Below are 15663 nucleotides of genomic sequence, written 5' to 3' on the forward strand. Positions count from 1 at the left end.
CTCTAGACCAGTGATGGCTAACATATGGCACAGGTACTACAGGTGGCACATGGAGCCATATCTGCTGGCACGCGAGCTGTTGCCCTAGCTCAGCTCCAACACGCATGGTATACCAGCCACCTGAGTTTTGGCTCACGCAGAAGCTCTGGGAGGGTGTTTTTGGCTCCCAGAGTGCCTTAAGGAGGACGGGGAGGGCGTTTTTACCCTACCCCGGCTCCAGGGAAGCCTTTGGAGTCTGCGGAGGGCGAAACACGAGCCTACTGACTCCACCAGAAGTTGGGACACAGGCCGTTTCTGGCCTCTTAGAGGCTTCCGGGGAACAGAGGAAGCTGTTTTCGCCCTCCCCAGGCATTGAATTATGGGTGTGGGCACTCACGCATGCACGATAGTGGTCACGGACGCTCTTTCAGCAACCGAGGAAAAAAAGGTTTGCCATCACTGCTCTAGACATTTAGCATTCTACTAACCTTTATGGGCTTAACTGAAAATCATATAAACTGCTATCCTAAAAGATCAATCATTATTCCAACCAGTCCTATCCTTTTTCTAAGCACTGGACATACAGGGTCCCACATTCATATTTATTCTATTCCAATGTAAGAGCTGAGTATATAAGATTCTATGCTTGCAAAGTATTCATTTTCAGTGCAGTTTTGTCTTTATTCTCTGCTTCTACATTACATGAATATTGCTGGCCTCATGTCTCAATTGGCATTGGCAATTTTAAGCATAGCTATACAATTAAATGTCACTCAAACCACTGTTACGTTTAACTGAGTCAAAGTTACACAAGTACTGTGAATGCTAATGACCTTGGCATTACTACAAGTTGGTTTTCTTCAAATCTTAGCTGAAGAAATTTAACCTCTGCTTGGCACTTTCTCTGGATTGAAGACACCTACTAATGAGAAGGAATTTCATCAAAACTGAAGCGTAGGAAGAAGACACAAATTAATGAACTGTTCTCTGCCTAAGTTCTTGACAAATCGCTACTTATTAGCACCATACCTTCTTGCCCTGTATAAATCAAGATATTTGTTTATTTAGTCCATTTATATGGCTGCAGCACCTTAATAAATAAATGATTTTGGGCAGCTAACAGTCTTAAAGGAAAAACAAACATCCATAAAACTAAATATTACACCGCGATCTAGCAAAATCATAACAACTATGAGCATAGTCAGGAAATGGACTCCTTCACATACTTGGGGTTCCAGGAAAACAGCCTCAAGGATATGTCCTAGCAGACAGAGGATACAAAACTTATTTAAAAATATAAGAACCCTATAGTGTAGCGAAGATTTACGCTATTGGCCTTTATATTGCTTTGCATGGAACTTTCTGCATGGAAGATACACACACACTATAAATGAGCTACAGTTCCTCTTCATGTACATTGCTATGCTAACTCTGAAGTAATTAAACCAACCCTATCCTATTGACATCCAGAACAAAATGACCAATGCAGTTGCAAAGTGCCCAGTGCCAATAAAAAAATCTGAACTGCGATTATCAAAGGTGGCAGATGGCAAACTACGCTGTTTGGAAATCAAAAGCAACCCTGGAAATGAATTTTTACCATCATCTGTAGAACAGTAACTAACTTTCAAAACACATCTATTAAATAAGCCACTGAAACTTTTAAAAATATACTGCTCAAAAAAATAAAGGGAACACTCAAATAACATATCCTACATCTGAATGAATGAAATATTCTCATCGAATACTTCTGTACAAAGTTGAATGTGCACAACAACATGTGAAATTGATTGTAAATCAGTGTTGCTTCCTAGGCGGACAGTTTGATTTCACAGAAGTTTGATTTACTTGGCGTTATATTGTGTTGTTTAAGTGTTCCCTTTATTTTTTTGAGCAGTGTACATAAATATGTTTGTGATTCGTTCAGTCACCATTAAGTCAGAACCAATAATAAATTCCAAGTAAGTGTAAACTGTTTTTCATTTAGGGGAGCATCCTAAAGACGGAAATACAGTGGTACCTCGTCTTACGAACGCCTCTTCTAACGAACTTTTTGAGATACAAACCCGATGTTTAAGATTTTTTTGCCTCTTCTTCCGAACTATTTTCACCTTATGAACACAAGCCGCTGCTGCTGGGATGAAGGGGTTTCTTTTTTTTTTCTTTTTTGAAGAAAGAAAAGGGAGGGGCGTCTCGGAGGGGGAGTTTACATTAACAAAGCTAGGAGAACGGTGTGCTTGCAGAGGCACTGAAAGGGTGTCTTTTGAAGAAAGAAAAGGGAGGGGCGCCCCCCTTGCCTTTCTTCCTTCCCACTCACCCTTTAGCCTAGCCTTGCTTCTTCCACCCGCCCCCTTTCGCTGCTCCTCCCTGCCCTCTGTTCGCCTCCCTTTTAAGTTTGGGATTTTCCTGAAGGATTTGCACGCATTATTCGCTTTTACATTGATTCCTATGGGAAACATTGTTTCGTCTTACAAACTTTTCACCTTCCGAACCTCCACCTGGAACCAATTAAGTTCGTGAGACAAGGTATCATTGTATTATGGAATTTAAAAAACCGTGAAGCGACATCATTTCATCAGGCACATGAAATCTACCTTCTGCTGAGGCACTGTACCTGACACTCTGTAGATGCCTTCGCATTTCATGCCGTATTTTTCTACATAATCTATACATTCCCGGAACACTGCTGGTAGGCGGATGCCATCGTACAACATGGTCCTTTCTGCTGCATCACTCAAGGGGATTCCAAACACAGGCCGGTGCCTAGGAGCCTCCACCGGGGGCAATTCTACCTCTTGAATTGTTTTTTTCTTTTTCTTCTTCTCTTTCCACTGTTTGACAACATCTGCTGCTGTCAAGTCTTTTGACTTCTTCTCTTTCTGCTTCTCTTCCTTGTGCTTGTCATCTTTATGCTTTTCATCTTTGGGTTTTTCTTTTATCTTAAAGTCCTTTTCCTTCTTTTTGGAGAAACTTGGCTTCTTAAAGACATGAATTCCTTTAGAGCGTTTTAGCTTAGAGGGGCTTTCAGCTTCATCTCCTGAGCTGTCTTCCTGAAAAGCTGCATAACCTTCCGCTGTTGGGGGTGGGGAGAGGAAGAACAGAAATAAGACCAGATGTTTAAGCTTTGTGTAAGAAGAAGGGGGGGGGGGGGAAAGCTAGCGCTGAACTCTAATGTGCTATTATTCAAAACACATACTTTGTTCTGCAGAACTAAACAAGTCAAATGTTAGGAGTTTTGCACATTTTCCTTTCTGAGTAAAATCAGAAAAGGCCTTGGTCTTACCTGAGATGCCTTTTCACTCGGTGGTGGAGTTAGCATCCTGGAATGGGTTAACTCATTGGACTGAGTCTGCAAGCTTAATGATATGTCTCCTCTGATTGTCCTCCCCACTTGTGCTGATAAGATCTCTACAGACTGATGTGAAGCCTTGAAGCAGTTGTTCCTAAGGGCCCCAGGGCCGGACCGAAACCCGGATGGGGCTGGATGTATCTCCATCACCTAGAGAAAAGGCATCTCAGGTAAGACCAACGCCCTTTCTCCATGGTGAGCGGAGATAGCATCCAGCAACGGGACATACTAAAGCTTGACAGTCCTCATAGGTGGACATTCGTCCAGTCCAGGGTCATCTTATCCGTGTCCACCCTCTGCAGGACACACCTGCCAAAGGCAGCCTCAGCTGAGGCAAAAGTGTCCAGTTGGTAGTAGCATATGAATGGAGTCAAAGAAGACCAGGTAGCAGTTCTACAGATCTCCTCAATTGAGGCCTGGGTTGCCCATGCTGCAGGTGTAGCCACACTCCTGGTGGAGTGAGCTGTAATATGTGCAGGAGCAGGCAAAGACTGAACCTCATATGCTTTAGCTATACATACCTTGATCCATCTGCCCATGGTAGAGGGGGTTATCTTGTAGCCCTGTATACTTGGTTGGAATGACACAACAAAGGACTCAGTTCCTCTAATGTTGGAAGTCTTCTTTATATATACTACTAAAACAAAATAAAGGGAACACTCAAATAACACATCCTAGACCTGAATGAAATATTCTTATTGAATACTTGGTTCTGTACAGAATTAAAGGTGCACAACAGCATGTGAAATTGATTGTCAATCAGTGTTGCTTCCTAAGTGGACAGTTTGATTTCACAGAAGTTTGATTTACTTGGAATTATATTGTGTTGTTTAAATGTTCCCTTTATTTTTTTGAGCAGTGCATATACAAAGAGCATGTCTAACATCTAACGTCAGCCACTTCCATTCCAGACATGAACAGGGTGGGAACAGAAATTTGGCAGCAAAAGTTCCTAGGCCCTGTGGAACCAGGTATTTATTTTCGGAACAAAAGAAGGATCTAACCGCAGGAAAACTCTGTTGGTGGAATACGCAGAGATCCTGACGAACTATCAAAGCTACCAGCTCTGATACCCTCCTGGTCAATGTGACTGCTACTAGAAAGGCCACTTTAAATGAAAGATACCAGAGACAGGCTGTCTGTAAAGGTTCAAAGGGGAATCCAGTAAAGAACATTTAGTACCTTTGACAGGTCCCAGGTAGGGTACCTGTGAACTATTGGAGTTTTAGTGTTAATTACGCTTCGTATGAGCCCTCTGACCACCAGATACTGAGCCTGGGAATCAAAGGGCCTGATGGTTAGTACCGAAGACAGGGCTGCTACATCTTTCAGCTGTGGCGAGGGGGACGTTTGCCCAGGTTCGCCTGGTGCACTAGTTGCAGCCTTATTTGGACCGGGGGTCATTGCTCAGTCACTCATGCCCTCATCACCTCGAGGCTCGACTACTGTAACGCTCTCTACATGGGGCTACCTTTGAAAAGTGTTCAGAAACTTCAGATCGTGCAGAATGCAGCTGCGAGAGCAATCATGAGCTTCCCCAGGTATGCCCATGTTACACCAACAGTCCGCAGTCTGTATTGGTTGCCGTCACAATTCAAAGTGTTGGTTATGACCTATAAAGCCCTTCATGGCATCGGACCAGAATACATCCGGGTCCGCCTTCTGCCAGATGAATCCCAGAGACCGGTCTTCTTCGGGTCCCGTCAACTAAACAATGTCGTCTGGTGGGACCCAGGGGAAAAGCCTTCTCTGTGGGGGCCCCAACCCTCTGGAACCAGCTCCCCCCAGAGATCATAATTGCCCCCACCCTCCTTGCCTTTCGTAAGCTCCTTAAAACCCACCTCTGTCGTCAGGCATGGGGAAACTGAACTACCCTTTTCCCCCTAGGCCTATACAATTTATGCATGGTATGTTTGTGTGGATGTTTGGTTTTAATAAGGGTTTTTTAATTATTTTAAACATTAGATTTGTTACATGTTGTTTATTACTGTTGTTAGCCGCCCCGAGTCTACGCAGAGGGGCGGCATACAAATCTAATAAATAAATAAATAAATCTGATGACCATGTCTAAGCATAGAGGTTGTCTGATAGTGCAGGTATAATGGGAATCTCCTGAGCTGTGGCCTGAGAAGCCATTAGAGCAGTTTCAGGAAGAGAGCTGTGTCAATCTGTGAAAGTTTGACCAAGCTCTCTCCTTTGCTCCTCCTTTAGGGCCTTTGCAATTGCCCTGTCCAGGGCTTACTGCTGCCTTTCCTCGTCTTTTTCAGATGCTTCAGAAGCCTTCTCTGATTTGTCACTGCCACGGGGCTCTGAGGAATGCCTCTCTCCCAAGGGACCTGCAGCCTCCGCTTGGGAGGGATGGGTGGCCAAGATTTTCCCGCTCTTGGGGAAGGCAGATTCAAAATGGCATCTGCCATTTTTAACTGGGGCAAATTAGACAGAATACCCAGCTGGATCCTGCTGCCTTGTGCTCTCTAGAAGAGAGGAAATAGAAATAAGCCCAGTAAGGCACCAATATACCTTGTGATAGGAGAGAAAGATCCAGCTTATCAAGGATGGGATTGGGGGGATTGCACTCACCACCACCCTTTCTTATAGCTGCAGATGGTGGCATGAAGTCACACAAGTTCAGGGGCCAGCTACCACAAACCAAAGTTCATAAGCGGCACCCGCTAATTAGCCGCTGCTCCTGATCCCAGGAGACTCGATTCGGCATAGCCAGGTATTCAAAGGGTTAGTGTTCCAGATTGACCTTGAGGTCGCTGCCCTGATCTGCTGCTCTCAACAGTCAGATTGCTGCTCTAACCACTAAATTGCGGCCTACAGCAGGCTTGGGAAAAGCTCTTCACGCTGGAAAGCAAGCCGATGTAATTTTCCACCACACAGCCTTCAGTGGAGTTGGGCAAAACCCCTCACCCTGGAACAGCACCTCTGTGCAATCCGCCACCACGAGCCTTCAGCAGAGTCGGGCAAGCCCTTCACTCTGGAAGAAAAATGTTATTTTTGTCTTAGTTTTTGCAAATTAGAAGTTCAGACAAGAGAGAGTCTAAAATGGGAACCATGAAACATGCCTAATCCTGAAGATTGACTGAGTCTTAAAGCGGGGAGGACGACTGGAGGAGGAGTGCTGTTAAGTTTGCAAACTCAATCCAATGAGAGGACAGGGTTAACCCATTCCTGGATGATATCTCCACTTACTCTGGAGAACAGTTCATCTCTTGATTATTTACTGACTAGTATCCAGAATTTTGTCGCTATGTGCAATCTGAATTTATTACAAACAGCAAAGCAATTATAAAATTGTTTGATAATTCTAAAAACATCCATCTTGAATCTACTGGTATTAGATTAAGAATGGTAACTTCATTACAGAATAAAAACTTGTATCAAATTCAATCCAAAATTATATAATGAATAATGGCCAGTATAAATGACACATAATTTCCTCAGTTTAAAATCTTAAAAAGTTAATGCCAAAGTTATTTTCAGATTTCAGCTGGTTTAAAAAATCAAGGAATGCTGAAAATCGTTTTTTTAAAAAAAATATCTGTACCCCTGCACTACTATTGTCATGATCCTAAATCAGTACTGTACTTCACAAGTACATTTTAAGAGTTGTTGAAAATTGCAAATAATATAATTCCAACTTAATTCTTTCAATCACTTTTTTTTCTTTTTCAAATATTGTACCAGGTATTCTAGAATATATATTAATGTGCTTAGGCCCATTTTCTAAAAATAAAGCTCACTATTTAGTTTGCAAAGCCATCCCAAGCATTCTTCCTCTTTATAAACTACTCTTGCTCAAGTGGCTTATACAAATTGCACAAGTGATTCCAATTCTACAACCATAAAACAAATTTAGCTCCTACCACATTGAATTACCAAATTCTTTACAGCCTTTGTAATACAAGTCTAATAACTGATCCCTCCTCTACAACTAACCCTGCCTAGCCTCTAGGTAGGAATAGGAAAATCAGTTTTAAACAAATAAATGCATACACCTGCAATTAATTGCAACACAAATGCTACAATATAAAGCAATGCTTCCCAAACTTTTTCCTTCGTTACCCCAAACCACCAGAAAGCCCTTTTTACTCAATATATGTAAAATATTTTACATCAATTAAAATGGCCCTCTTATGATTGAGTAACAGGTCTCTGTGATTAGCTAAAGAAACACCACTTTAACCCAATTTTCAGTAATTTACACAGGTTTGAGAAGCACTGATATAAGGAAAAATCAAGGAAAAGGCTGAATGCAATTAAAGTTTTCAGGCTGCACAATTTGATAATTAGTATACCAGTGGAATTTGCAAATAGAAATAAGGTGCAGTGGAACCTTGATTTAGTGTACTAACCATGGAGAGTGGGATCCCTTATTCCTGATTAACATTAAATTAGATAGCATCAATGAAGTGATTTATGTCATCTGAATGATTTATCGTTGCACACATGACTAAGATCATCAAGATACTGTACGTTGGTCTCTTGTACGTTAAATATGTGGTACCAAAGTACTATATTATAGTTTTGCTATACAGTGTTTCCTCGATTTTCGCGGGTTCGAACTTCGCAAATAGTCTATACCCCGGTTTTTCAAAAAATATTAATTAAAAAATACTTCGCGTTTTTTTTCTATACCACGGTTTTTCCCACCCGATGACGTCATACACCATCGCCAAACTAATAAATTTTGCAAATAAATAACAAAAAAATAATTATTGTTAATAAATAATTATGTTTATAAATATCAGGATCACTAAGTGTCTTATTCAATGGTGAGTACCAGTAATAATTGTGAGTAAATGGTTGCTAAGAGAATGGGAAATAGTAATTTAGGGGTTTAAAGTGTTAAGGGATGGCTTGTGATACTGTCCATAGCCAAAAATTGTGTACAGTGGTACCTCAAGATACGAACCCCTCGTCTTACGAACAACTCGTGATACGAACCCGGGGTTCAGAAAAATTTTGCCTCTTCTTACGAACTTTTTTCGAGTTACGAACCGGCGTTCGGAGACTGCTGGGAAGCTGCGCGGCTGTTTTAAAAGGTGACAGCCGGGCGGCGGGGCTTCCCAGAAGCCTCCCGAACGCCGGTTCGTAACTCGAACAAAGTTCGTAAGAAGAGGCAAAATTTTGCTGAACCCTGGGTTCGGTTCGGGAGGTTGCTGGGAAGCCCCCCAGGCCGGCTGCGACCTTTTAAAACACCTGCGCCGCTTCGCAGCTGTCTCCTGAAGCCGAACGCTAAAGCCGAACTTCCGCGTTCGGCTTCAGGAGACAGCTGCGAAGCGGCGCGGATGTTTTAAAAGGTCGCAGCCGGCCTGGGGGGCTTGCCAGCACCCCCCCGAATCCGGGTTCGGGGTTCGGGGGGGTGCTGGCAAGCCCCCCAGGCCGGCTGCGACCTTTTAAAACACCCGCGCCGCTTCGCAGCTGTCTCCTGAAGCCGAACTTCCGCGTTCGGCTTCAGGAGACAGCTGCGAAGCAGCGCGGGTGTTTTAAAAGGTCGCAGCCGGCCTGGGGGGCTTGCCAGCACCCCCCCGAACCCGGGTTCGGGGTTTGGGGGGATGCTGGCAAGCCCCCCAGGCCGGCTGTCACCTTTTAAAACAGCCGCGCGGCTTCCCAGCAGTCGCCGAAAGCCGTTTTTTGGGGGGGGGTTGGTTGCACGGATTAATTGACTTTACATTGTTTCCTATGGGAAACAATGTTTCGTCTTACGAACCTTTCGTCTTACGAACCTCCTCCTTGCACCAATTAAGTTCGTATCATGAGGTATTACTGTATTTACTTCCGCATCTCTACTTTGCGGAAATCGACTTTCGCGGGCGGTCTCGGAACGCATCCCCCGTGAAAATCAAGGGAACACTGTATTCCTAAACCTTGAATAAAAACTAAGTTTTTCGAGAACTACAGTGTATAATGCAACTGGATGAAAATTAAAATTATAATTTTTAAATATACATAGTACATATTTTCAAACTGTTGTGTCAGAATCCTATCAGTGTTCTACAATTTATTAGGAACTACAATAGATTCTAGTTACAAAGTGTGAGCCCAAAAGTGGCAATAACAACAAAGTACAACCAAATTTCTGTAGAAGTAAGCTTTGATTATTAATTTCCCCCAAAACTGTTCTCTAGTCTCCAATTCTATTTCTTTCTTAAATGACATAATCAGAAAACAAATTAAAATTCATTTAAGGATTAAATTTTTTTCCAATATTTCAATATACAAACTTGTTTTCAGAAAATGCTAACAATGGACTTCTAATTAATAAAATGATATTACATTATTTATTTATTTGTTTGTTTGTTTATTTGATTTGATTTGTATGCCGCCCCTCTCCGCAGACTCGGGGCGGCTAACAACAATGATAAAAAACAACATGTAACAATCCAATTTAAGCCCTTTTAAATTATCAGAACATTTGGTTCTTTGATATACTGTATACTGTATATAAAACTATCCATTAACATACAAAGGAATGAAAAGTATTTCTTTGAAAGGACATTGTATTACTATTCCCAGGTGGAAATACTTTTCACTTAAAAGCTATGAAAGCTTTTCCATTTTACAGATGTTTAGAGACAGATAACTGAAAAGCCCGGGCTTATCCTGCTTAAAAAAGTTCCTCAAAATATGTTACGAATTTCTTCATGCTTAAAGTACAGCTGCTTACATGGATGTCATTAACATTCAAAGTGAAGTAATAAATAAAGGATAAAGAACACTTAACAAAGAAACTGGGTCATGGAGAAAAAGACAATCAACGCGCACAGATAGCGTGCAGCTTTTCTTAAAGTGACCTACTTCTTTTCTCCTTTTTCTTAAACTTTCCTTTCTTCTTCCCATGTTCTTTCTCATCATCAGACACAATATCAGGAGGCTCGTGGAGGCTGTCATGAGGTGGTGAAGGCTCATTCGTGCGATATAAACCAGGGAATTTGGTTGGGCTGATTTCTTCAGAGCTTGGGGTCCTGGCCAGACTTCCACCATGCTCGACCCTGCGGTGTTCGCTAGGACTGCTGGTGGGGGGCAGGAAGCACTCTGTCATTCTTACTCTCTGGCACCACAGCGGAATAGGATCCTGTTACCTGTCCATTACTCCTGCAACAAAAAACACAAGATGAAACCCTCCAAAGATGTTTTCAAGACACCTTTATAATGTGGGGCTTTAAGATGCCCGTCCCTTTGTCAAAAATGAGCAGGAATTCCACCACTTTTTCCCCCTATTATTTTTTTTATTAAGTACATCAGGAAGACTTACCTGGGAAAACAACTTATAGCCATCACCTCGTAACCTTAATTACCTCCAGGAAAATTCTCAGGATTAATTAATCCATGGACATTTACGTAACACGCTAAACCTAATCAACAGCTTTAATCAAAAGAAAAGTATAATGGCATTCCTGATGAAACTGGCAGGATAAATATGTTAAGCTTGTTTGTACTGTACTTACCATTATCCAAATACAGTGATACCTCATCTTACAAACGCCTTGTCATACAAACTTTTCGAGATACAAACCTGGGGTTTAAGATTTTTTTGCCTCTTCTTACAAACTATTTTCACCTTACAAACCCACCGCCACCGCTGGGATGCCCTGCCTCTGGACTCCCGTTGCCAGCGAAGCACCCATTTTTGCGCTGCTGGGATTCCCCTGAGGCTCCCCTCCATGGGAAACCCCACCTCCGGACTTCTGTTGCCAGCGAAGTGCTTGTTTTTGCGATGCTGGGATTCCCCTGCTGGAATTCCCCTGCAGCATCGCAAAAACACAGAAGTCCAGAGGTGGGATTTCCTATAGAGGGGAACCTCAGGGGAATCCCAGCAGCGCAAAAATGGGCGCTTTGGCTGGCAAAAGGCGTGAATTTTGGGCTTGCACACATTAATCGTTTTTCCATTGATTCCTATGGGAAACATTGTTTCGTCTTACAAACTTTTCACCTTAAGAACGTTGTCCTGGAACCAATTAAGTTTGTAAGACAAGGTATCACTGTATACCCTTCCACTTCCCAAGCATTTTATTCTTTTCCAGGCAATCCCCTTGCATTAATTTTGAAATTAAAGGCTTCTCAACACAGAGCTATTCTTTAGGCTAATAACAAGATATAGCATTAGGGATGGAGTAATAATAATAATAATAATAATTTATTAGATTTGTATGCCGCCCCTCTCCAAAGACTCGGGGCAGCTCACAACAATAATAAAAAACAATATTATAGCGAAACAAATCTAATATTAAAAAAGAAGCATATGAAAACCCTATCATATTTAAAAACCAAACAACACATACATACCAAACATAAAATATAAAAAGCCTGGGGGAAAGGTGTCTCAACTCCCCCATGCCTGGCAGTATAGGTGGGTCTTGAGTAGTTTGCGAAAGACAAGGACGGTGGGGGCAGTTCTAATCTCTGGGGGGGAGTTGATTCCAGAGGGCCGGGGCCGCCACAAAGAAGGCTCTTCCCCTGGGGCCCGCCAAACGACATTGTTTAGTCGACGGGACCCGGAGAAGGCCAACTCTGTGGGACCTTATCGGTCGCTGGGATTCGTGCAGTAGCAGGCGGTAATTTAATTTAGTTTACTTTATTGTCATTGTACCTCATGCAACGAAATCAAATGCCATCTTCAGTGTACATCATACATCATGCCGCCCTGAGTCACTTCGAGAAGGGCGGCATGGAAGTCTAATTAATAAATTAATAAATACCGTAAATAACAAAACTATAAAAACCCCTACATCATTCACATTCTATGAAATGAAATTGAAAACCCCTGATATTGCATTAATATTATACTATGCAGAAGAATTCATTATAGTTTTTGCCTAGGATAGAAGCTGTCCTTTGTTTTTACTGTCCTGTACCGGCTGCCAGATGGTAATAGTTCAAAAGAAGGATACCCAGGATGAATAGGATCTTTAAGAATGTTTTGAATTTTCTTAAGGCAGCGGAAGCTATAAAGCTCTTCCAAGGAGGGGAGAGGGCAAAGAATGATCCTCTGGTCAATGATGTTTATCCTCTGCTGTCTTATCTGTTACTATGCAATTAGGAAACCATACACAGGTGCACTAAGTTAAAATACTCTCTATGGTGCAGTAAAAGGTCACCAGCAATTTTTCATTCAGTTATTTTTTTCCCAAGAAGTCTCAGGTAGTATATAATCTCTGCTGGGACCTTTTGACCGGTGCTGCCAAGTGAGCGCCCAGATCAGGTCCTCTTTTATGATAACATCCAAAAGCTTAAAACTGGCCATTTGCTCCACTTGGTCTCTATTACCAATGGTTGGATGTCTGATCTTTTCCTTCTGTAGTACAATTCTATAGAATTGTAATTCTACAATTCCTCTGTATATATGGTATAGGTAGGCAATTAATAAGCACAAGTTTCCAAATATAATCATTCTTCCCTCAGCTCTTTAAACCACCATCATCTAGTGCAGTGTTTTTCAACCGGTGTGCCGCGGCACACTAGTGTGCCGTGAGACATGGTCAGATGTGCCGCGAAGCTCAGAGAGAGAAAGAAAGCAAGAGAGAGAGAGAGAAAGCAAGAGAGAGAGAGAACAAGAAAGAGAGAGAGAGAAAGCAAGAGAGAGAGAGAAAGAAAGAAAGAAAGAGAGAAAAAGAAAACAAGAGAGAGAGAAAGAAAGAGAGAGAGAGAAAGGAAGAGAGAGAAAGAAAACAAGGGAGAGAGAGAAGAGAGAGAGAAAGAAAGAGAGAGAAAGAGAGGGAGGGAAGGTGGGAGAGAAAGACATAGAGGGAGGGAGGGAGGGAGAAAGAGAGCAAAAAAGAGAGGAAGGAAGGAAGAGAGAAAGAAAGAGGGATGGAGAGAGAGAGACAAAAATAAGAGAGAGAAAGACGGAGGGAGAGAGAAATAGAGTGAAAGGGAGGAAGAGAGAAAAAAACCTGGTCCAACATTTTTTTAGCCCCCCCCCCCCCCCAACTCAATGTGCCCCAGGGTTTTGTAAATGTAAAAAATGTGCCGTGGCTCAAAAAAGGTTGAAAATCACTGATCTAGTGCTCCAGGTTGTCCAAACAATAAGCCAGATCCAGGCTAGGTCTCCTGAATGCCAGAACCGAGATCCAGCAAATGAAGGAAAAAGCATGCAAGGGTATTTTCGTGGCAGTTCCTCCTTTTTTATATTGGCTTGATTCACTAGAAATATTTCCCAATCCTATGTAACAATTCGTCAGAAGGAATGGACAGCTGCAAGAGACAACATGAAGCCCTGCCTACCTTATCATTACTCTGATTTAAGCTACTGGTAAAATCCCAAGAACAAATGCTAATATGAGGAATAACATTTCAACACCATTTCTCTCCTTTCTCTTCTGAGATTCTTTGGAAAGATAAGGAGGTGCTTCCAAAAGTGTTTTTTCATTCCTTAGCTAGAATCTGAATTGGATGAATATTTGTGTACAGAAATTTAAATAAATATAATAAATAAATGACAATCAACATTCCCAAGCAGAACTGGTGTCAGATATTTTAAAAGATCATAAATACATTGTAGTACAGTAATCCCTCACTACTTTGCAGTTCATCTTTTGCGGATTTACTACTTCACGGGGGTTTAAATCCATTAAATATTCTAAAATTATTCTACAGTACTACTGTACTCTATTAAAGAAACTGGTAGGATATCACATGTAGTTCCAGCTGAGGAACATTATAGAACGACTGTTTAATGCAAAGGGTGGGTTTTAAAAGTCCAAACACTGGCTAAATACATAAAAAATATCTTTCCTCTACTTCACAGAAATTCATTTTTCATGGGTGGTCTTGGAACGCATCCCCCTTGAAAAACGAGAGATATATTAGGTAGCAACTGCTTCTAAAAGCAGATCCATAACATCTACCTGAGAAAACATGTACATGTCATTTATTTTTATCCCTCCTTTATTATTTTTATAAATAAGTCAAGGCGGTAAACATACCTAATGTTCCTTCCTCCTCCTATTTTCCTCATAACAAATTTATGAGGTGGGTTGGGCTATGTTTGAAAGGTCACCCATCTGGCTTACATGTACTTATAGTCTCCTGGCTTCTATATGAGGCCTTAGCCACCATACCATGGCTGTTAAACTCCTGGCCCATGGGCCGGATGCGTCATGTGTTGGTCACACCCACACCCAGTTAAGTGAAGGGGGGAAAAGTTCCGATATGTTACATGAAGCCGTTGTGACGACTTGAGTTTGATACCCCTGCATTAGACCAAACTGGCTTTACTATATGTCTCAATGCTCCACTGGCACTTTAAAATATATTTTGAATGTTGATTGATTGATTGATTGATTGATTGATTGATTGATTTTTATGCCTCCCCTCTCCGTAGACTCGGGGCGGGTCACAACACAATGAAACAGTTCATAACAAATCTAATAATTTAAAATTTAAAATATTTTTAAAACCCCATTATTAAGCAGACATACGTACAAACATATCATACATAAATTGTATAGGCCCGGGGGAGATATTTCAATTCCCCCATGCCTGACAACAAAGGTGGGTTTTGAGGAGTTTATGAAAGGCAAGGAGGGTGGGGGCAGTTCTAATCTCTGGGGGGAGCTGGTTCCAGAGAGTCGGGGCTGCCACAGAGAAGGCTCTTCCCCTGGGGCCCGCCAATTGTTGGGGGCTGCACCTTTAGCAAATTTGCAAAATGGAATGTCAACTTGCAAAGCTTTCTGGACCTGCTTCAGGGTTGCCATAAGCAGGGGGATGAGAAATCGCGCCTTGCAGCTGCACCAAGGAATTCACACCTCAGTCAAAACAAAACACATCCTAGCTGGCCAAAGTCAAAGTCATCTCCACGGAGACCCACAACGGCTGGAGGGAGTAACTTGTAAGACCCACAGAATTGCTTTGTGACTGGTGACACATCTTGGGGGGATGAGGCAACAAGTTCAGAGGCAAAGTGAACTAGGTAAAGTCAGAGCTGGCTTCATTTAGGTCATGCCAACATGGCACTCCTAATAAACAATTGGATTTTTTCCTGCAAAATGGCTTGAGGCTCCTGATTTTATTAGGACTGGAACTCAAATGCTGATATCAGATAAATGACTCCCACACAATGGCATGACAGCAAACTAGCAATGGTACACAACAGGCTGCCAAAATCTTGACCAATTTTTATCTTCCTAGTTTCCCCATTTTGAAAGTGAGATTTATACATATGAAATAAAAATTGGAAATTCAGAATTACTACTGCAACTGGCAGAAGAACACAACAACATGCGTCTATTTAGAAACATCTTTCAAAAAGGCTGCTCAAATTTTGAAGCCAAAAATAATCTCAGTAGATATTCAAGATTTCTTTTCACCATCTTTTTCTTTTTTTA

The 15663-nt window shown here is 41.9% G+C and overlaps 1 protein-coding gene across 1 annotated transcript in view; it reads right to left on the reverse strand.

Moving 5' to 3' along the window:
- RALBP1 (ralA binding protein 1) overlaps window positions 1-10430 on the reverse strand; it is a 34970-nt gene extending 24540 nt beyond the window's left edge. The window contains exons 1-2 of the mRNA XM_070747534.1: window positions 10136-10430; window positions 2594-3052 (exon numbers count right to left, since the gene is read on the reverse strand). Coding sequence (XP_070603635.1) covers window positions 2594-3052; window positions 10136-10379 — 703 coding nt within the window. The 5' untranslated portion in view covers window positions 10380-10430. The remainder of the gene's footprint in view (window positions 1-2593; window positions 3053-10135) is intronic.
- Between the last annotated feature and the right edge of the window lie 5233 nt (window positions 10431-15663).

This window comes from Erythrolamprus reginae, chromosome 3, assembly GCF_031021105.1.
Source record: "Erythrolamprus reginae isolate rEryReg1 chromosome 3, rEryReg1.hap1, whole genome shotgun sequence".
In the NCBI taxonomy this organism is placed as follows: Eukaryota; Metazoa; Chordata; class Lepidosauria; order Squamata; family Dipsadidae; genus Erythrolamprus; species Erythrolamprus reginae.